At 36.5% G+C, this 24,798-nt stretch overlaps 2 protein-coding genes across 2 annotated transcripts; both read right to left on the reverse strand.

Moving 5' to 3' along the window:
• Positions 1–6,824: 6,824 nt before the first annotated feature.
• LOC127831213 (prostatic spermine-binding protein-like) lies at positions 6,825–7,343 on the reverse strand. Its single transcript, XM_052356202.1, has one exon. The coding sequence runs from the start codon at positions 7,341–7,343 to the stop codon at positions 6,825–6,827; it is 519 nt and encodes a 172-aa protein (XP_052212162.1).
• A 16,220-nt stretch (positions 7,344–23,563) lies between these two features.
• On the reverse strand, positions 23,564–24,115 carry LOC127831214 (prostatic spermine-binding protein-like). The gene has a single exon (XM_052356203.1). The coding sequence runs from the start codon at positions 24,113–24,115 to the stop codon at positions 23,564–23,566; it is 552 nt and encodes a 183-aa protein (XP_052212163.1).
• Positions 24,116–24,798: the final 683 nt, after the last annotated feature.

The following is a 24,798-nucleotide window of genomic DNA, read 5'->3' on the forward strand; positions in this document are numbered from 1 at the left end:
ACTATTAGTTGTAATATTAGTATATCAATTTTAATATACTGACAAGTAATGTTATACAAAAATATTTACCTTTTCACCGAAATTTCCGAATGAAACTGCAACAGATAATGATTTTTATTTTACAGGACAGTTTATTTATGCCCTTTTGAAGACAGATACTTTTATGCAGAACCTATTCTTATAACCAAGGCAAACGATTGGATGGTTAAGTCTTGAGATTTGCCATGTGGGGAGTTGATAATTAATGTATTGTCCTAGTGGTAAAGAAAAGGTCATAGACCGGACGGACTTGAATGCCACGATGTGCATAAAATATTGTTTATGTCTTGTCCTAGTGGTAAAGAAAAGATCATAGACCGGACGGACTCGTTTGCCACGAAGGAAATAACAATCACAATGATTGATTGAAAAAGGGCATTTATTTTAAAATGCCATAAAAAAAATAAAGAACAGAAAACATATTTTACTGAATGGCATAATGGGCGGTAAAAACCCGCCACAAGGGGAACCTGAAAGGTAACCCCGCCGCCCATGGAGTACGGGAGAGGACCTCATATAGAAAGGGGGAAGCTACTCCTAAAGGTATATGTAGTGGCTTTAAACCGTCAAAAACAAATTGTAGACTGTATGGTTAAGTGAACAGTCGTGTGGCCTGAACACTTACTGAAAATAAATCGAAAATTGCATGTAAGCTGCATAAAATAATAGTAAAAAAGCACTATGAAGATTAATGGATTGCCTACGGCTATACTTTAAGGTGAAGTCTAAAATATGTTTAAAATAGTAGAAATTGCCATTTCGAAGTATTATGCATGGATGATCATTAAAAATAAACGCAGACTAGAGAAATAACCAGCAGGTTTAAAAATTGCACAATGTAAATTGCCAATACAATTGACAAAGTACGACTAGAAAACACACAAAAATGTCACGGCTGTTAAAAATGGATAAATGATGAGATCTGTACATGAAGGTAAAATCTAAATCATAATATAAAACACGAAACAAAACAAGTGAAAACCAAAATACAAAAAAAAAGAAAGAAAAACTGAACATATTAAATAAAACATGTGAAACATGTAACTTTGTAGCTGGAGCCTTAAACTGTCAGACAATTAAAGAAAACTATACAGCAGACATTGGCATAAACTAAAAACTACGGGCACTGTAACAAGAGTAGAATTTACATATAACCCTAAACTGAACGGTGAACATAAATCTATGGTAAAATGTACAGTGACACAAACAATGTAGGGATGCAAATGTAAGCCCTCCTGAGGGAAGGCTGCGGCCTTAACCGTCAGACTAAACAGAAAAAACTAATACAGTAAATTTTACATAAATTATGTACACACGAAAAGAAAATATGAAAAAATATATGCAGCCTTAACTGTCAGGTAAACTTAAGAGAAACATTCAAGACGTAGTGCTAATACGCTTGCACAGTGACCCAAACAACTGTGAGATGCAAATGTAAGCAATCCTGCAGGAAAGCGATGAAGCTGCGGTTTTTAAACTGTCAGACAATACAAAAACATAAAAATGAATTGATACAGCAAATGTTACATAAACTATGTACATAAGGAAACAATTGAAAAACACATAGATACCTTAAACTGTCAGGTAAACATAAAGGAAACGTCCAAGACGTTGTGTCCATATTCTTGAATGAAAACAAAATGAACTGGCTAGAGATGCAAAGCACGTATGGTTCCCCTCCATAATGTAATCAAACGCTGCCGCCTACACAGTCAGTGTCTGATAAGTTGGGGGTATTAAATGGGTAATGGTGTAGATCGAATGTACTTAACATATGCGTTTGATCGCCAACGTCCCAAACGTTGGAGCTGGGAGGCAGGCATTTTATGGGAATGGGCGTGAGTAGCACCTCCGATACGAAAAGAGTGGGATGTGTAAAATTGTGGATTTAGATCCGAAGCCACAACACATGTTGGGAAGATTTGACCTAAAGAAAGCCGTGGTGACAGGATCCCCATTACGCAATTGGAAAAGGGGGCCTGTTTGCGTAGGGCATAGCCGTAGGTATCTTACTAATGCACGAACAGGTTATAGCTGTTTGTCAGATTGAATAGCAAGTGGAACAGTGGTAGCTTGACCTTGTGAGTGTTTTTTAATTACGAACATTTATTACTTACGATGAGACCTTGTCATTTGAGTACATGAAAGTGTGGTCCTTGCGCAACACGGTATTTTGGTGAGTTCCCCTACCTGGAAAAGGCCAAAAAGGCAGTAAGAAACATGGCCTTTAAAAGGACCCGGTTGTAATGGTCCAGTATGTGGGAATGGAGGGCAGCCGGTAAAGTTTGGATGTTGGCCACAGTGAAAGGCAGGCGTTTATCCGCAGTTGACATGCGGCGGATACTGTACAATAACTTTTTTATCACGAAGGACTCCATGCGGTTGATCATATTGTATAATTTATCAATGTAACCAAGAGCGGAAACATATGGAGAAATAGTGTTAGCCCGAAAATGTAGATTGTGACAGTACGCGATAAATTGTGCTAAGCGTTCAGATGAAATGGGTAAGCATTGCAGCGTAGGGTAATGCGCCAAATGAAATCGTTGGTATTGGAGAAAAGCATTTTTATAGCTGGCTTTTGTGAAAGGAGCAAGGGATCTTTTTAATAATTTGTACACAGATTGATTTAAATTGTGAAAAGGTACTCTGGAATGGTTGTTGGAAGCTGGTCCATGAGGGAAGCCCTTTCCTTAAATTTGGCGATATGTAAACGAGAAAGGAGGTCAGGTAATAAATTGTATTTTCCCGGGATGTGTTGTGTGTGCAAAAGAATATTATATTTCATACTGGCTAAAATTATACGGCGGACTAGTGACATAATGAAAGGGACCCGGCATGTCTGTTTATTAATAATATGAACCGCGGCTTCATTGCCAGTGTGTAAAACGATACACTTATTTCGAAGTTGGTGACCCCAGATTTCCAATGAAAGAGAAATTGGAAAAATGTCCTTAAAAGTTATGTCATAAGCCAACCAAGCGTCTGGCCAGGTACCTGCAAATCAGTGTGACTCAAAAATAGCTCTGAAACCTAATGCTCCAGATGCATTTGTATAAAGATGCAAAGTATCGGACGTGAGCCAACGTTGTTCAGTGAGTACCTGTTTCCCATTAAAATGTTCAAGGAATAATTGCCAAGCGCGTAGGTCCTTGCTGCTTTCCTTGTTTAGAGTAATGTGATGATGAGGTTTGGAGACATTCAGTGTCAAATCTATGAGCCTGCGTACGAAACCGCGACCGAGAACTATGACTTGGCAGCAGAAATTTAAAAGACCCAAAAGGGATTGCAGTTCCTTAAGGGTGACCTTACGGAACTTAAAAAACGAGCTTAAAAGTGTCCTGGTTTTTATTAACTTGTCTGCCGGAAGACGTGCTTCCATAAGGATTGAGTCTTATTCAAGACCCGTAAATGTAATGATAGGAGTAGCCGTGACAGTTTTATCTGATTTGATGGGCACGCAAATCTGGGCACAAAATCTTAAGAAATTGTCTAAACTTCTTTGACATATAGGAGAGTTAACTGGACCCATGAATAAGAAGTTGTCTTAAATGTGAACCGTTTGTGGGATGTGTAAATGTGTGACCGAAATAAATTGCAAGGCATAACTAAAACGTTCAAAAATGGCACAAGAAGGCGAGGCTCACATTGGGAGACAAGTATCATAAATGAAATAATCTTCGAATTGTATACCAAGTAAGTGAGTGTCAGAAGGGTGAATTGGGATTAACCTCAAAGCCGAATCAATGTCTGTTTTGCTGAAAAGAGCGCCCGGGCCAATACTCAAAAGGAGGGCTACAGCGTCGTCGAAAGAGCAATAGGAAACTGAAGCTAGTTCGGGCTCAATATAATCATAAATGGATTGACCTGGAGGATAACTGAGGTGGTGAAATAACCGAAACTGACCAGGAGATTTTTTTGTAGGAACCGCGCCAATGAGACATACTCGAAAATTGCCAAAGGGATGGGATGAGAAAGGACCCTTAACCCGACCAGCTTTAAGTTCCTCGTTTAGTTTGTGACGGACAATATCAGGGTGTTGTTTGCATGATGTAAGGTTAGAGGCTGAAGTTGAAACCCAAGGACCTATATAACCCAATTTGAAACCGGAAGTAAAACCTTCAATCAAATAGTTAGCCCATTGGTAACCTGACAGAATTGGGAGAGTTTATGAATGTAAATTGGGGTTACCACAGCTATTTTATTTGGCTTGTTTATGCTGTGCAGCGGGTTTGGGTTTGGAGGGGGCTCTGGCAGCGTGTTCCTTTGAGAAGAATGAGCATTCGTAAGATGGGTGTGATCCCCTGCAAAAGCCGAAGACACGGGGTGTGGGCAAGAAGGGACGTGGCAGAAGGAGCGTCTGTTATAATGGAAACAGGTTTTGTCAAGGAATCTTTTGACGGGCGACGATGGTTTTGGGGTGGGTCTTTGAGAACGAAAAGAGGGGATGGAGGGGGCCAACGTGCTTGCCATGAGCCAAAACTCCGTATGGAGTCGGTTCAATGGAAGAGGAATAGTTTCCCGTAGGATTCTGAAATTGTTGTCGTAATACGAAAATGCTAAGCCCGGACGATGGGTTGCAAGGTCTCTAACGATCTCTGCATATTTTAGCAGAGCTTGAGTCTCTGCTGGGAACTTTAACGTGTAAACCGCTATAAAGCAGAGGAAAGCGGATGTCCAGAGCTCAATGTTGGTTATCTTCTTTGAGCTTGATTTAGGTGTTATGGAAGTTTGTGCGTTACTATCCATTTGTAGGGTATATTGGGTGGCCTGGCCAGACATTGCCGATGGTAGGAGAAAGGCCAAGTCCACATATTTGTTTTTCCAGATGTCTTTGAACACCGACTTTTTAACTTGGCTGATAATTGGGGTACTGATCGGTTCAGCATACAACATGCCCGTACCTTGAAGAAGGTCCGCCCCATGTGAACGAACAGCCTGATGAAAAGTCAGGTCGTGGTCCTCATCCGATGATCCCGAGGAGTCGCTGTCATAATCCACAAGAGGCATGGCCGAATTTAGGCCTGGACGTCTAAATTGAAGTGGAAGGGGAAGTTGCTGATGGACAGTTGACGTGTCATGCAGAACTTCTGAGCAGTGTTGATTTTGGATTTGAGCAGCAGAGGAGGGAACCATGGATGGGGTAGCACTAACCCGCCGTCTGCTCGGTGCATCGGGAATGGCGAGCTCCTCAACTGTGGCCAGGGCCGGCTCCTCATTAGGCGCAGACGATTTTGACCTTTTAGAAGGCTTGGGGGGTGGCTGTAGACCCATCGCAGCAGGGACAGGCGGTCGATGTAGCCGTCCTGCTACTGACCCCCACGTTTCATCTGGAAAACATAATGAACCTGTCAGTCTGAACTATATAAGCTATAGTATTAACCAAAATAACCATGGACTGACTTGAAACTTAGCTCAGGCAAAATAGTTCCTTCGTAGGGAACTTGACATTAGTATCAGCTTAGGCAAGATAGTTCCTGCGTAGAGAAATATAACAATAATTAAAGCCTGAATTGCGTAGAATATCAGGCAATTCCTGCGTAGAGGAATATAACATCAATATCAGCCTGAATTGAGAAAAATATCAGGCAATTCCTGCGTAGAGGAATATGACATCAATATCAGCCTGAATTGCGTAGAATATCAAGCAATTCCTGCGTAGAGGAATAAAACATCAATATAAGCCTGAATTGCGTAGAATATCAGGCAAAAATATTGAAAATAAATAAGATTTGCTGAACCAATGACTAAAATCAGGCAGCATAGTTTTGGGTAGAGATCTGTAAAATCAGTTTCAGACCAGGAAAAAGGATCCCGCAAAGAGGACCATGCTGTTACGAAGTATACTATTTATTGGATGCGATTTAAAAAAAACAGTTCGTGAATACAGGTATCGACAGCCAATGCCACATATACCTAGGACATTGACTTATCTGAATTATTCATGTTTAATCAATATTACAACGACTGCAAGGGATCTCGAAGTCATTTAGAGTGAGAATATCCGATTTCAATGATTGTAGGACAAACGGCACCCGATTTAATAATTGTTTAATTATTATATGTTACAGTAATTGTTTCAATAAATAATTATCTTAAAGACGATCAAGATTCAAATTGTTGTGTATTTTTTTTATATTTAATCTCGCGTAAAAGTAAATGTTTAGATATAACGGAATTATGCATGAAATGATCAAAACTGATAGGTAGTATATTTAGATTATTATCTCGATTGCCCAAGTTGGCGATCAATAGCTAAACAAATAATCGGTTCCTTAATACTTCAATAAATATTGACAAAGTTATTATCACAGAAACACATAACAACAAAAGTATATTTATCTAAAGTATAATACAAATATGTTTTGTTTATGTAATTTCAGAAGAAAAAATAAACAAGAAAAAAGTGTAATTACAAAAATAAACCAGTATGTGAAATATATGTTAATAGTTTCATTTGCAAAATAAAAGATAGCATTCACTCGTTGTTAAGCACCATTATCGACTTCATTGTCTCTTCCATTTAAGTCCAATATATTGATAGTCATCAATGCCATCTTCTTCAATTGTGGCATCGACTTCGTTATAATTATTATTTTCAGCTCAATTCAATTTAAGTCCCCGTAAACACCATCATCATCTCTATCATCTTCATCGCCATCTATATCATCTTCATCACCAACGTTACTTCTATGATCTTCATAACCGTTGTCATCACTATAATCTTTATCCTCATCCTCATCTCTTTTATCTTAAAAATCATCGTCATCTTTATCATCGTAATCCTAATCTTCATCAACATCGTTATCTCTATCATCTTCATCACCATCGGTACTCCTATCATTATTACTACCATCAACATCTCCATAATCTTCATCATTAATCTCATCTTGATCATCGTCATCAACATCCTCACTTCTATCATCTACATCATCACCGTTATCTATATCATCCCTATCTCTATCATATTCATCATCATTCTCATCTATATCATCAACAGCAGCATTGTAATCTATATCATCTTCATCTTCTTCCTCGTCTCTAGCATCTTCATAATCATCATCATCTCTATCATCTATATCACCATCGTCATCTCTATTATCACCATCCGTATCTCTATCATCTTCATCACTATCGTAATCTCTATCGTCTTCATCATTATCATCTTCTTTATCATTGTAATGTATATAATATTCAACAATAGCGTCATGTAAATCCTCGTCATACAACAAATGAACTATCAACATTGCCATCGTCACCTCTATCATCACCATCATGATGGTCATCTCTACCGTCACCGTCATCATTGAAAAGTTGTCTTCTTTGTTTATGAAAACTTTATAACGCCATCACTATATGATTTTATCCCACTTTTACAGCGAAATCGGTTGATTAAAGCCCCGTTTATTAAATTTCATCTATAATCAACGGCAAGGCTATAATCAATGGCACGATATAACGTCATCAACTGCCGAACCGGGACTACTTTTTCCTACGCACCTCGTCACCTGTATTTGCCATGTGCATCAATTATAAAGACAATCTCAAATGTTTGTCAATCTTAATGACCTTAAAACAAAGGAAAGTAGCAAAAAAACGTGTTTTTTGTCATTTATTGTCATTAAAACCTTGTATTAGGTAAAATTAACACTATGCAAATAGGTTCTGTTGTTGTTGCTCCCCTTTGAAGAAGTCAGTTCGAGTTGCTCCCCTTTTACCGTAGAAAACAATCGTCTGGACCAAGAAATCCTGTGTTCATTTACAACCTGTATTCGGATATGCGTTCATCTGATTTTTCTTCAAAGCATCTTTTCTACCTGGCAATACGCACAAATGACACTGCACCCCGGTGATTCTTGCGTCAACAATTGGGTGTCAACAAGTTAGGTCAGATGCTGAAGGCCATGGCAAAAGACGCCGGCTTTCTCAAGCACAAGAGAATAACAAACCACTCAGTTCGCAAATTCCTGGTCCAAAAACTTCGAAATGCAAGCATTCCACCCACTGAAACCATGGCCATAACAGGGCACAAAAATGTCCAGTCCATAACCAATTATTCCAACATATCTGTTGAACAGCAGCAAAAGTGTTCATTCTTGCTCAGTCCAGTAAATGTAACAATCCAACAGATTCCTCTTGTTCACCTTCACGCACCGAAACTATGGTCGAAATGCAGCCTAGACAACCACTGTCTACCGTCGAACAAGTTGATCTTGATGTTCGCCCCACCCAGTCACTTCACCAGCAAATGTCTTTCTCTAGTTCGAACAACTTTGCCTCACAATTCTTTGGTTTCACTTTCAACATTCAAAATGTTAATGTATATAATTATCTTAAATCCAAGTAATCTTTGTTATTTCGTCACGAAATAACCACATATTATAACAAAGAAGCAAATATTGTGCACCTCGTGATCGACTCGATAGTTTGATATCGAAAGTGAATTGTGTGTGGTGTTAGGCTACGTTGTAAACAAATGTAGTTCCTTGTATATAACAACTTAATGTCATATTGATATCATAAAACTTAAAGATTTGCAATTCAATATGATAAAATTGTAATTAATAACGCTCGAAACTTTGTTACAGAACGATATTCTGATTTAAAAAAATGATTATTTGATCAGCGGTTATTTTTGGAACGCGGAGTAATACACTGACCTTGGTTACACTACAGTCATTATCAAAGTACGACAAACACTCATGAATACTTATTTTGTTTAAATAAAAAAAGTGTACTTAATAAAAAGTGGGATAAATAGAATAATAGGTCAGTGTTGATTATAGATCAGGTTTATCATGCGAGGCTTAGAAAACAAAAACACTAACCTATTATTCTCTATATTTGAAATGACGACATGCAAGCTTTATACCATAGTGACATCATGACGTTATTATACAATCAAAACAAACGTTGGGTATTTTATTTTTCGATTAAATATTAAATGCAGCAACTGATCGAACTGTCAATAAATGGCATCATTGTATTGTACTTTTTTCGTCTTAGCTAACTAAACTTACTGTTAACATAAATTTCTTGTGATTATATATGTAGCTGGAAAATTGAACGTCAATCAAACTTGCTGAACTTCTTCCATGTGGAAAGCAAATTTATTGCATTTGTTCAACAAAAACCAGTTAAGAAAGCATACTTTTGCAGTAACACAACGTTAATAATGTGTAAATTAAGCGTTTATAATAAGCAATAATAATATCTTTAACACACATAGTAACACCGAACAATATTTTGCAGAGTTTCTTATCAATTTATTATTAATAACTATTTTGTTTAGATTATAACTGCGATGCAGATAACAATAACGATGTCAATCATAACATACCATAAGTGTTAATGTTTATAGATATACTTTTGACGTCCGCAATGGCCGAACTATGTATAGACTGTAAGAAAATAAACTAAACAAAAGTGTTATTCAGAGTTTCTAGCTTTCCTCGCGATTCAGATCAACGCAAAAGACTAAATCATTAAGTCAATGCATACACATTTTATTCTCATCGCTATTGAATAAATACAATCAGTAGTCATCAGCATCTTGATTCACCCTACGTGACGTTCCAATATTTAGCCGTGTTTTACGCGCGAACGTCCAACGAATCTCGTCTTAGATTGACCGAGTTTTACCGCACGGATGCGAGTCTGTTCTGTCACGGCGAAATGATAGAATCTACATGTTCTTGAAACTACACTCATTGCAGATCAGACAAAAAGTTTAATAATGAGTCCTCAATTTTAAACACGCTTCAAATATCTTCTAAATAATTCTCAATGTGTATCATTTCAATCCGTTGACCTTTAAGTGTGCCCTTGCCCTTGAAGGTGGTACCATTATTGTAGCATGTGGCACATCATCGCATAAAGGGTTGCATTTGACCAAGTTACTTTGAAATCCATCCAAATATGGACAAGTTATGGCTGAGACAGTAATGTTCGGATGGACATCCGGACGGACGGAAAGCCGGATCTACGGTATGAATGCTATGTGCCGCCTATTTGGGGCGAAACAAGAAATGCATTTACAAAACTTTCTTTAAGAATCTGATCGAGTCAGAAAGAACTGTTAAATTATACCTAATGCAGTAGTAACTGTTCCATATTTTTCACTGGACACAACATACCTTACCACTGCTATGCTTTATTGAAAATTTTTGAACATTCATAAGTTTTTACTATTTCGGTAATTTACATAGTTATCTCAATTTCATTAAGAGTTTAACTAAACAAAGGGTTTTTTCTGTTACCTCAAAAGTACTACATTTTCATAGTACTAAGTATATCATAAACATGCATATGTTGGTATTGTCTAGTTTTTTTCAAGTTTGTGTGAGCTGATGCTGAGTTTGGTAGCATGATCTTATAGTAGTATCTTTAATAAAATCCAAACATGGCTTGTATACAAATCGCTTTTAACTTTTTTGCGTGTGCATGCAGTTTTCCACATTGTTCAGTTTTACAGTCATTTGTAGTTCTAGTAAATTTCACTGAGATATCTTAAGTAAATGTGACAGGTGTTTAGGGTAATACTGCTTTGTTGTAACTTTTTAAGTATCAAACCTAAAAATTGAGACCCAGCTTTCAATTTCGTAAGATAAAAAAACCTTACGTCTTGGAAGGCAAACTGAACAATTGATGTGTGCTCAATATATACAGAGGGAACATTCCAGTTTTCGTGTCCCAAAAATCGGCTTACACAATTCCAGAACCAGATGTCTTTTGAAAAAACTTTCTGAAATATAATAACATAAAAAAAACTAATTAATATTTTAAAAATAAATAATTAATTAGATTATTATATTTAAAAATCACTATGATATAATTAGAAATTGTATTGCAACATGAGATAGTATGTTAGTAAAGATGTTGATAAACTTACAGATCCATATTTTTCTCCAAGTATTCGACCCTAATCCGCAGTTCCTTGATGTCTTTGTCCTTTTTACTCTCATCATTCTGTGCCTTATTAGGTGTTGGCCCCTTAAGCTTGGGAGGCATTTTGAGGTTTTCTGCATTAATATAAACTAATATACATGTACACGTATACCAATTACTGCAACTATTTACTTTTTAATTATGTAAAAAGCCCTGCCTCGACCAGTGAACACATAAAAAGTTTGGCCGAATGTCAATGGATAAATTATCACTAATCGACTGTCCTTTTTTATTTGGATAACATCATAATAATTATATAAACAAAGTGTGTAAAATGTGTGTTTTTGTAACAAGATATAAGAGCGCAACGTGTTATGTGTCGATACAATAATAGAATAACATAAGATAGCACAAATACACACAAATAAGGGCTATTGAGTGCGTTCTATGTTTGATTGGCACTGAAAAAATAATTTGCGGTGTTAACAGTTTTTGTTAATATTTAAAACGGTAACTAAATAAGTTTGAAATATATTTTAAAGGTGCATACTATATATTCAATTTCTAATAAGTTAATAACAGCATGTTAGAAACAGTACTTCCATAAGGGCAGCGATAAGAACGTTTCGGCTTAATATATCAGTTTGGTTTCATATTGAACTACTTTTATAACAAAGACATTAGCAGTGTCATATGATTAAGGGTATACGCGTTGTTCCTATCAGGTAATATGAGTTATGCATTCGAAAACATGCACGAAAAATGTCATTTGACCGTTTTGTCATGATTCATTTTCAGGTCAAATAATAAAAACAATGCTATTGTGTCGATTTTTATTGATAACAAAAATATCACTCCATGTTGTATTTAAGCGTTTTTAGTTTAAATGCAATTACATAATACAAGTACCTTGCATTATAACACACACATTATGTATGATATTAAAGTTGGATGTGCAGATGACGTTTAGTTTCGTTAACATATTTACTATAAATTGTCAGATAATATTGAATACCAAAAACGCTTCATTTTATAATGTTTAATGGTAGTGCATTCAACCGATGTAATCAAGTTGATCTTACCCGTTGTGAAGTCCTGTAAAATGTGTGGACCACTTTGTCTCCACCAAGTGTATATTTACCCAACTACAAGAATCACAAAATAAACCTATATAAATCTAATCCTAGTTTCGTTTTCACATACCCATTTTCAACACTGGTTGATATCAACATTCTTAAAACTTTCTTAGATACTTTACACTTAAGCGTGAATTAAATGGGCCGTCCAACAGATAAAGCGTCGTATCGACGCGAAACGAATTTTTAGGAAACTACTTACAGTTAAAAAAATACATCAGCTCTAAACATGAGCGTGGATGGCCGAGTGGTCCAGGCCTCCAGGAATCCAAGGGTCAGTGGTTCGAGCCCTGTTGAGGGTTACTTTTTTCCTTTTTTAAATTGTATCATTTTTTGTTACTGGAGATTTTTAGTTCAAATGTTTAAATTCATCAATATAAAACATTTAAAGCATTTAATAGCAAGCTTTAATACATGCCAAAATCTGTTGGATGGCTCCATTAAATAATTGGAAATGTATTGCAACGATGTTGTATCGATACATAAGCAGAGTACCGAAAACCATATCGGATTTCGTGTTTAAATACATGTACCAAGCAAGCGAAGCACGAATTTGTTGCAACCTCTTCTCGCGTTCGAATAATGCTACCGTTCTATGTTAAAATATTCAGAATGAACAGTTTAGTAAATCGACCACGCTTACAGGTATAAATATATTCGCTCGTGGGTGCTCTCCCATGTTTATAACGAACGATCAGGTATTTAGATATAAAAGACCGCTTAATCAGTAAGAATATTTGGATAATAACAATAACTTTCCATAGTGTATTTGCACTCATACTAGTATATTCATGCAGCAGTCATAATTCCTGCAGATTATGGATCTATAACAACAAACCGTACTGATTTAAGAAACAATCCCATTTTAAGAATCTTCTTTATGATTTATTTGCATTTACTGCCTTAGTCAACTAAATTGTAAATACCTTCAAACTCTTGCTTAAACACTCGCCCATAAAACTGATCAACATAATTATAAATAATCAGTAACTAAACTCAGTGGGGACAGAAATTTTCCGTTCGTAAAATTTGGGAAATCCCTTCAGTTTGGCTTAGTTGTAACTATTTTAAGACTTTAGCTTCCCGGTCGAGTTTTTTGTTGTTATTTTAAGGGTCGTTTGAAATGATCAGTGCACAAGGAATCATGAATAAAGGTGCGTAAAGTTGGCACTGATATCGACAATCGACTATCGAGATGGGGCGACTGTCGAGCTAGCTCTGACATCGACATTCGACACAAGTCCCGAATATTGGGCTGAGACGAGTGTCGAGCCAGCACTGACATCGACTTTCGACACAAGTCCTGAATATCGGGCTGGGGCGAATGTTGGGGCAGGCTAGACATTGGCATTCGGCACTAATCCCTGATATCGAGCTGGGACGAATGTCGAGCTAGGTCTGACATCCACATTCGACACTAGTCCCGAATATCGAGCTGGGATGAATATCGAGCCAGCTCTGACATCCACATTCGACACTAGTCCCAAATATCGAGCTGGGATGAATATCGAGCCAGCTCTGACATCGACATTCGACACTAGTCCCGAATATCGAGCTGGGGCGAATGTCGAGCCAGCTCTGACATCGTCATTTGGAACAAGTCCCGAATATCGAGCTGAGACGAATGTCGAGCCAGCTCTGACATTGACATTCGGCACTAGTAGTCCTGAATATCGAGATGTACGAATGCCGATCTAGCTCTGACATCGAGATTCGACACTAGTACTAAATATCGAGTGAATGTCGAGCACTAGTCCCGAATATCGAGCTGGGGCGAATGTCGGGGCCAGCTCTGACATCGAAATTCGGCACTAGTCCCGAATATCGAGCTGGGGCGAATGTCGAGCCAGCTTTGACATCGATTATAGGCACCAGTCCCGAATATCGAGCTGGGGCGAATGTCGAGCCAGCTCTGACATCGACATTCGATACAAGTCGCGAATATCGAGCATGGGTGAATGTCGAGCCAGCTCTGACATCGACATTCGACACTAGTATCGAATATTGAGCTGGGACGAATATCGAGCCAGCTCTGACATCGACATTTGGCAATAGTCCCGATTATCGAGCTGGGGCGAATTTCGAGCAAGATCTGACATCGACAATCGGCACTAGTCACGAATATTGAGCTGGGGTGAATGTCGAGCCAGCTCTGACATCGACATGCGATATCAGTCCCGAATATCGAGCTGGGGCGAATTTCGAGCTAGATCTGACATCGACAATCGGCACTTGTCACGAATATCGACCTGGGGCGAATTTCGAGCCAGTTCTTACATAGAAATTCGGCACTAGACCCAAATATCGAGCTTTAACGAATATCGAGCCAGCTCTGACATTGACATTTGGCACTAGTCCTGAATATCGAGCTTGGGCGAATGTCGAGCCATCTCTGACATCGACATTCGACATTAGTCCCGAATATTAAGCTGGGGCGAATGTCGATCCAGCTCTGACATCGACATTCGGCTCTTGTCCCGAATATAGAGCTGGTGCGAATAAGTGAATTCGATATCCAATATTTTAATAGGGTGAGTTGTCGAGTAATACATAAGGCCAGCGACCGAGCTCACCGTACTCACACAGAAGTTTTTTTTACCTTTTGACAGTTAGGGTCCTTCGTAAGAACTTTGCATGAATGACTTCTATATCTTCAGCTTTATGGTAACCCCAAACTTGTGAGCCAAAGTTCAATACCGAACCAACCAGTGTGTCGAATAATTGACATTTCTTTTAAATAGAGAATTCAGCATAATTGATTACTTTAAACAGATTGAATGATGAACATGATGCATGTTGAGCAATGCATGTCTGCGTTCTAAACCAGTTGCCGTTTTTATACAGGGTTATACCTATATATTTAAAAGTGAAAACTGTCTCTATTGGTGAGTCGCCAGTATATATTGGTGATGGGTATGTTTACCGCGTTTAAATATCATAGCTTTTGTTTTTATGTACGTATTTTAAGTCCCCCATTTATTACAATAATTATACACACGATTTAGCATTGATTGAACTGATTTTGGTGATTGTGCAAAAAGGTTTTATCTCTATTGTTTATGTGTAATAATGTATTAATCAATCGTAAGATATCGGCAACATTGCAAGAACAACTTATGCACTAAAGACTTTGCAAACATTTTTCAATAACTTGAGATATCTGCAAAAATAAAGTTCTGAACGACGTGTTTTTATTCTGTCCAGCTCGTGTGTAAACGTATGTGAACATCATTGATCCTGCGTCCTGAATAATAAGTGTCCCGTATTCCAAACGAGCAAGTTTACGCCGTCCGACGCGTAATTCTGAAAACCTAGGTTCTCAGAGAACCATGACCTCCATATCCATTACACCACGGCGAACTTTTGGGTTACTTATTATTTACACTGAACAATTTCTTTCTCATATAAATATAGATAAATAAATGGAGACTTTTCTCATTTGACTATATTCTATGCAAGATAACGATACAATCATTCATCCGTGAAAATCAGACGCGTTTGCACGTGGTGCAGTTATGGTTTCATCTTTTTGCACGTGAAAATGGTGAAACGCGATATTATTCTCTTTTTATTTCAATTTCTTCATTTTAGGTGAGTTGATACACCAGGAAAACATACAATTAATTTAAGAATCAATATATTTCGAGAGCGCAACAGCGCATGCTACCTTCCCCAATTTTCACAAATTTGAAATTACTTATTTACTCATAAATGTTGTTAGCAAATTGTGATTTATATTTTAAACCTTGCACTAGCCAAATTATATGCAATGTACATGTTTGTATCTCAAGCTTATTGTTAACCTTGCTTGAATACTTTATAATATGTTTTTTAATCAATGACACTTGACACTTATTACTTATTGCAGCACTTCTACTCATCCCCCCTCTCCATCACCCATCCATGCCTTTCACCATTAATTTCATGTGCCATGTGTAAACTTACACAACTTCACAAATACATGTACAGTAAAGTACTTTTTGTCGTGCAACTTCACTACTGCAGGTCAAATTGACACAATTTAGTACATTATTATATAAAGCTACTTGCTGAAACAATGACATAAAGTCCTTTACTTACGAATCACATGGTCACTGACACAGGACAAACATGGGCATGGTAAATCTGGCCTGACACAACATCGGTCAATGTCACGTGAATGGGTCACTTCACATTTGATCATTATTTCATTTAAACACACCAATTCATACCAAGTAGAATTACATTAACAGACAATTTCGGTCTACAAAATGTAAATCTATACATCACTTTTGAAAATTTAGTTAATATGCGATTTATAAATGAAACACTCTCCACGATTATTCTACAGAAGAAACAGTGAAAACACAAACAAAACGCACATTTCTGACCTAATTCCAAGGTTTAGGTCATAATACACCAAATAGTTTCCCTATATAATTCAATGTAAAAGCGACAACTTTGAGCGAAAATAAATGCAACATTTTGCACATAGAGACCCCCATAACCATACCTTTTCTTAAAGGCCATCCTAAGCGGAATCGATTTATGCAATAAAAAAGATATGTCATGTACAATGCAAGAAAGAACTTGACACAAATCAAAATCGACTGTTTTTGCAACTTTTTTTTTCGGCCGTTTCTTAGTGGAATGTAACCTTTTCTAGTGCAATGGTTTACTATAGTCTTCAAGTGTATCATATTTCAGGGATTCAGTAGTGAACACCTATTCATGCCCTACCATTATCTCCGCAAGATAACACCTGAATAATGGTAAAAAGTGTAAAACATGCCTTCCTGTCAACTATGATATTTTTTTAGAGAGTACAGCCCTACATGAAGCGATCATTTAGTGTATTGTAACCTATAAGACAACGTTTACTGTTAACATCGCGACAAATAAGCACTTCTCGATACTTATAAACCTATTTTCTATGTGCATGCCAATTTTCAGTACCGATCTTTCACATAGAAATGCTTGAAAATGCATTTTATTATAACGCCTGATAAGCCATGTGGCTTTCGCGTTCTTACACCGGTCTTACTGACAATAACGTAGTGACTGTAATGCATTGCATTCCAATCCGCAAGGTATCAAGGTCAGTTTGTCAGTTTGCGGTCAGTTGCAGAAATCTTTATATAAACGCCGTCTCGTAAACTTTGTGCACTTGAAGTCTGTTTTGATCAGAAAGATACTAAATAAAGATATTCGGCGATATTATTGTGGTATGTCAATCATCGATTTTTAATAAGGTTTCAACATTGGCATGATAAGGACCAATTTTGATAAAATTAATTAGAAATATTTATCCATTTAGACCAGTTTATTAAGCATGAGCACAATAATTCACTATACTATAATTATGCAATTAAATAAGATTTGAGTATTGCCGGCTGACCTATATGCACTCGTTTATTTTCATGTTTCTTGTGTTTTTCTATTCTGTAAATATAGATATCTGAGTATAATATCACATAAAGCATAATAAGCCACGAAATCTGGCGCAACACCCCGTAATTGATTTGCTTGTGATGTAGCTAAGAACTTCGCAGAAAAAAGGCATCCGCTACTTTTTATCTCATAGAGATAACTTTTAATCGTTCATAAACATCGACCACAATCAACGCCGTTATATCTTTTTTTAAAGATATTTCTTGTTTATGGTGACATCAAGATAATTCTATTGGCTTCATTTTAATCCAAAAATGTACTCACGCGCCGTCATTGCAGAATCCATGTGCCCTTTCCGTCTGCTCCGAGGTTTCCGAATAGTGATGTGTCAATGTCCTTTGAAACTTGAAACTTATTTATTTGATTAAACGCCAATTTTTATGCGTGCATATTCAATGGCGTTGTACATGTAAATATGACATAAAATTCATAACAGTTACGAGGTAAAAAGCTGACACCATATAAATATAAGCAGTAACTAAAATCTGATAACACTTTAAAATAACCAAACTAAATAAATAAAACAAAACACTACTTAAATTAAGTAAAAAAATCAATAAGTAGATAAATAAATAATGAATGAATTAGTGAGTGCATTGATTGTGGGGTTTAAAACACACATTAAATGAGAACATTAAAAAGTTTATACAATTTAACACAGTGTGTCGAACTTCCTAAAATAAAATGTCTTCAGGTTTCTTTTGAACAAATCCAATGTCTCTGACTGCCTTATCGTTAATGGAATAGTGTTCCAGATCCCTTGTGAGGTTTCATAAAGCCGGGGCACAAGTAAATGTCATTGCGTTATTTCAGTAGATTCGTCTTTTACAGAAACAAAATTTAAATGGAATGAACAGTTAAGAGATCAATTCGATCGGGTGTTATTGCAAATCTTTCAAACTTTAATGAGATTGTTAATAACACAAATTGTACTGATAGATTATCTGTCGACAGTATGCTTAGTGACTTTACAAATATTTTGCAAGAGATTGCAAACCCACTATTTTCCAAAAAATGTTTTTATAAAGAAAGTACGTATTTTTATGAGTGTAAGCGCTTTGATACTGAATGGTTTAATACTGAAAGCAAAATTTCTAGAGATATTTACATAAACGCCTTAAATAGTTTTAATAACGAAAAATCGGAACTAAATAGAATTAATCTATGTGAATGTAAATCACATTACAAACAGATCATAAGGAAGAAACAGAATGCTAACTTTAAGAAGCAAATGCGTGAACTTGAACGTATGAAAAACAGTCGGCCAAAGGATTTTGGAAACACTTCAAATCATTTTCAAGTAAAAACACTGGAAATATAACGTTTAATGATTTTCGAGATTATTTCATGAATTTAGGGGGAAATTTATTCGATTGTGTAAATGAAGAGGCAGAGAATTTCAATATAACAATGATTTTAATATACCGAATACTGTTTACCCTGAACTTGATAATCCGATTACCACAGAAGAAATCATTACTGCTGTGAAATCGCTGAAACGTAACAAAGCTTTTGGATGTGATAACTTGTTAAACGAGTACTTTATTGACAAAAACGAGTACTTTATTGAAACTTTTGATATTTTATCAGGTCATCTATGTGAGATTTTTAACAAAATTATTGATTCGGGCTTTTTCCCCGAGAAGTGGACAAAGGGAATTATTTTTCCATTACATAAAAAAGGTTCAACTACTGACGTTAATAATTACAGGGGCATAACTCTTGTAAGTTGTTTATCTAAAATATTTACTACAGTTTTAAATAAACGTATAGAGCATGTATGTGAACAAAATAATATAATTTCCGACGCCCAATTTGGATTCCACAAGGGGCGCTCTACAGTTGACGCTATATTTACTCTCTTGTCTCTTGTTCAGGATTATTTGTTTGTAAACAAAAGGCTTTACGTTATTTTTGTTGATATGATGAAATGTTTTGATTCAATTTATAGAAATGGTATGTGGCTAAAATTGTATAATTCTGGAATACAGGGCAAAATTTTAAGAATTGTTAAGGATATGTATTGTAATGTAAAATCATGTGTTAAATCATGCTCTAACTACTCTGATTATTTTAATTTCGCCGTTGGGGAGGTAATGTCCCCATTATTGTTTTGCCTATTTGTTGAAGATTTAGAAATGTTCCTTCAACAAGATGTTCAATCTGGTATGCCTATTGATGACATTGTTTTAATTCTTTTGCTTTTTGCCGATGATATGGCGATTATTGGTAAAACACCTAGTGAAGTTCAATATCTTTTAAATAAGCTCTGTCAATATTGTGATTCATGGGGTTTAAATGTAAACATTGAAAAAACGAAAATTATGGTTTTCCGGAAACGTGGAGGCCTTTTAGAATCTGAAAAATGGCATTATAATGGGCACCGAAATGAAGTAGTTAATGCTTTTAATTACCTAGGTACTGTGTTTAACTATACTGGTAATTTTAACCTATATCAAGAGCACTTAGTGGGTAAGGCACTTAAAGCTATGAATGTTTTATTAAGTAAGTGTAATAAATTTGATTTAAAAACTAGAACTTATTGCCAATTATTCGATACCTTTGTTGGATCTACGTTAAATTATGCAGCATAAACATAGGGATATTCAAAATCGAAAGAAATCGAAAGAGTACACCTAATACTTGCAATGCAACAGTTTATGGTGAATTGGGTAGATACCTACTATGTGTAAATAGGTACATCCGTATGTTAAATTATTGGTTTAAGCTTATAGCTACAGATAATATTATTTTAAAAAAGGTTTACGAACAAGCACTTGATAACTGTTTGAAAGGTAGCCGTACCTGGGTATATAATATTAAGTTGATGTTGGAAAACCATGGTTTTGCTGATGTGTTTAATAACTTTTACAACATTAACCCTAAAGAATTCGTAAACATTTTTAAACAACGTGTGATTGACACCTTCAAACAAGAATGGTTTGGTACCCTAGAAAAGAGCTCTGTTTTAGAAATCTATATGCAATTCAAACAAACGCTGGAGTATGAAATATATCTTGATGCTCTTCCCAAAAGTCTAAGATTTTATTTTTGTAGACTGCGCATGTCGGCACATCCATAACGTATTCAGACAGGTAGATATGCAAGAAATAATACTCCGAGACAGAAACGACACTGTTTAATTTGTAGCACAAACGATATAGAAGATGAATATCACTTCGTATGTGTGTTTCCAAGATATGAACTAATAAGAAAAAAATATATCAAACGTAAATACTATATAAGGGCATCAGTATATAAATATTTAGAATTACTTAAATCAAGTAACAGAGCAGAACTTATTAAGCTATCACTTTTTATAAAAGAATCACTCACTATGCGGTCTAAAATTTTAAATGCTCCTGATATATCCAATACGTGAATGTTTGTTGATCTATTTATGTATTAATACACATGGAGCAATTGTTTGAACTGATCGATTGCAAAACATGTAATTGTATTTACATTAAAATTGTTAACTGTGATTAAATACGCATAGAACAAATAGTAGTTGTATTTATTGAAATTGTTAACCGCGTCTGTATAAATATATTTTGCAAATTGAAATGTATATTCATTACTAGCTCATCTCCACTACAGAGATGGCATTGTCATATATGTTTACTTCACACCTTTTTTCTTTCCTGTTGATTTGTTGTTGTTATTATTATTATTTTTTTTTTTTTTTTTTATCGGAAATGCGGAAAAGAAAATGTCTTAGCATGTTGACATGTTATTTGTTAATGTATGTGTTTAGACGATGTACTATGTACAAGTCTTGAATAAAATGTCTGTCTGTCTGTCTGTCGTTATTTGTTTTATTGTTCTTTTCCGTGACTTTTCTGCACTGTCGGTGTTTTGATTAAGGACGGGCTTTTCTTTTATTTTTAATTGAACGCTTTAATTCAAAGGTAACTGCCACTTAAAACAATTTTGAGTAAATATACGCGTGAAAAACATAAATTTGATTGAAAATATTTTTGTTCTCTTAGTATAATAGTTATTATTTGATTGGAAATCATTGAAACAATATCAAACATGTAATTGTTTAATGTTCAAAATGAGTATTCCTCATCAGCCTCGAAATTTTGCTTTTTATCCCCGCCATAGGCGAAGGGATATTGTTTTGGCGTTGTCCGTCCGTCCGTCTTTCCGCCCGTCCGTCCGGAGCCATATCTTGGAAGTGCTTTGGCGGATTTCATTGAAACTTGGTATGGGTATATAAATGTATAACAGAATGATACACGCCAAATGGAATTGTACACCATCCGTTAATAACAGAGTTATGACCTTTTTTGGCGGAGGATATCAATTCAACGAATTTGCTTGTCCTAAGCGTACATTCGGGAAGAAAAAGCTAGAACAGCGTTCATTCCAATCTAGTTGGTTTGATTCGTTCACATGGCTCCACTATGCATTAAGCCCCGTTTTCACAGAGCGCCGCCCACATGTGTCGCGTGCATTAAGCCCCGTTTTCACAGAGCGCCGCCCACGTTTGTTGCGTGCATTAAGCTCCGTTTTCACAGAGCGCCGCCCACATTTGTCGCATGCATTAAACCCCGTTTTCCAAAAAGAGCGCCGCCTACATGTGTCGCGTGCATTTAACCCCGTTTTCACAGAGCGCCGCTCACATGTGTCGCGTGCATTAAGCCCCGTTTCTGCAGAGCGCCGCCCACATTTGTGGCATGCATTAAACCCCGTTTTCAAAGAGCGCCGCCTGCATGTGTCGCGTGCATTTAACCCCGTTTTCACAGAGCGCCGCCCACATGTGTCGCGTGCATTAAGCCCCGTTTTTACAGATCGCCGCCAACATGTGTCGCGTGCATTAAACTCCGTTTTCATAGAGCGCCGCCTACATGTGTCGCGTTCATTAAGCCCCGTTTTCACAGAGCGCCGCCCACATGTGTCGCGTGCATTAAGTCCAGTTTTCACAGAGCGCCGCCCACATGTGTCGCGTGCATTAAGCCCCGTTTTCACAGAACGCCCACGCACATGTGTCTAATGCATTAACCCCGTTGTCCCTAAGCGCGGCTTATTTGAAAGGTTCCATCTCCTACAACCATGCCTCATAGCATTTTTTCAGAATGGTAAACAGGACGCTCAATATTCCGTGATATCCTAAAGATAACGTAACAAGAACACGATGGACATGCTGTTACGAAGTATACTATTTATTGGATGCGATTAAAAAAAAACAGTTCGTGAATACAGGTATCGACAGCCAATGCCACATATACCTAGGACATTGACTTATCTGAATTATTCATGTTTAATCAACATTACAACGACTGCAAGGGAACTCGAAGTCATTTAGAGTGAGTATATCCGATTTCAATGATTGTAGGACAAACGGCACCCGATTTAATAATTGTTTAATTATTATATGTTACAGTAATTGTTTCAATAAATAATTATCTTAAAGACGATCAAGATTCAAATTGTTGTGTTTTTTTTTTATTTAATCTCGCGTAAAAGTAAATGTTTAGATATAACGGAATTATGCATGAAATGATCAAAACTGATAGGTAGTATATTTAGATTATTATCTCGATTGCCCAAGTTGGCGATCAATAGCTAAACAAATAATCGGTTCCTTTATACTTCAATAAATATTGACAAAGTTATTATCACAGAAACACATACCAACAAAAGTATATTTATCTAAAGTATAATACAAATATGTTTTGTTTATGTAATTTCAGAAGAAAAAATAAACAAGAAAAAAGTGTAATTACAAAAATAAACCAGTATGTGAAATATATGTTAATAGTTTCATTTGCAAAATAAAAGATAGCATTCACTCGTTGTTAAGCACAATTATCGACTTCATTGTCTCTTCCATTTAAGTCAAATATATTGATAGTCATCAATGCCATCTTCTTCAATTGTGGCATCGACTTCGTTATAATTATTATTTTCAGCTCAATTCAATTTAAGTCCCCGTAAACACCATCATCATCTCTATCATCTTCATCGCCATCTATATCATCTTCATCACCAACGTTACTTCTATGATCTTCATAACCGTTGTCATCACTATAATCTTCATCCTCATCCTCATCTCTTTTATCTTAAAAATCATCGTCATCTTTATCATCGTCATCCTCATCTTCATCAACATCGTTATCTCTATCATCTTCATCACCATCGGTACTCCTATCATTATTACTACCATCAACATCTCCATAATCTTCATCATTAATCTCATCTTGATCATCGTCATCAACATCCTCACTTCTATCATCTACATCATCACCGTTATCTATATCATCCCTATCTCTATCATATTCACCATCATTCTCATCTATATCATCTACAGCAGCATCGTAATCTATATCATCTTCATCTTCTTCCTCGTCTCTAGCATCTTCATAATCATCATCATCTCTATCATCTATATCACCATCGTCATCTCTATTATCACCATCCGTATCTCTATCATCTTCATCACTATCGTAATCTCTATCGTCTTCATCTTTATCATCTTCTTTATCATTGTAATGTATATAATATTCAACAATAGCGTCATGTAAATCCTCGTCATACATCAAATGAACTATCAACATTGCCATCGTCACCTCTATCATCACCATCATGATGGTCATCTCTATCGTCACCGTCATCATTGAAAAGTTGTCTTCTTTGTTTGTGAAAACTTTATAACGCCATCACTATATGATTTTATCCCACTCTTACAGCGAAATCGGTTGATTAAAGCCCCGTTTATTAAATTTCATCTATAATCAACGGCAAGGCTATAATCAATGGCACGATATGACGTCCTTACCTGCCGAACCGGGACTACTTTTTCCCACGCACCTCGTCACCTGTATTTGCCATGTGCATCAATTACAAAGACAATCTCAAATGTTTGTCAATTTTAATGACCTTAAAACAAAGGAAAGTAGTTTTTTGTCATTTATTGTCATTAAAACCTAGTATTAGGTAAATTTAACACTATGCAAATAGGTTCTGTTGTTGTTGCTCCCCTTTGAAGAAGTCAGTTCGAGTTGCTCCCCTTTGACCGTAGAAAACAATCGTCTGGACCAAGAAATCCTGTGTTAATTTACAAGCTGTATTCGGATATGCGTCCATCTGATTTTTCTTCAAAGCATCTTTTCTACCTGGCAATACGCACAAATGACACTGCATCCCGGTGATTCTTGCGTCAACAATTGGGTGTCAACAAGTTAGGTCAGATGCTGAAGGCCATGGCAAAAGACGCCGGCTTTCTCAAGCACAAGAGAATAACGAACCACTCAGTTCGCAAATTCCTGGTGCACCTCGTGATCGACTCGATAGTTTG

Source organism: Dreissena polymorpha, chromosome 5 (assembly GCF_020536995.1).
Source record: "Dreissena polymorpha isolate Duluth1 chromosome 5, UMN_Dpol_1.0, whole genome shotgun sequence".
Taxonomy (NCBI): domain Eukaryota; kingdom Metazoa; phylum Mollusca; class Bivalvia; order Myida; family Dreissenidae; genus Dreissena; species Dreissena polymorpha.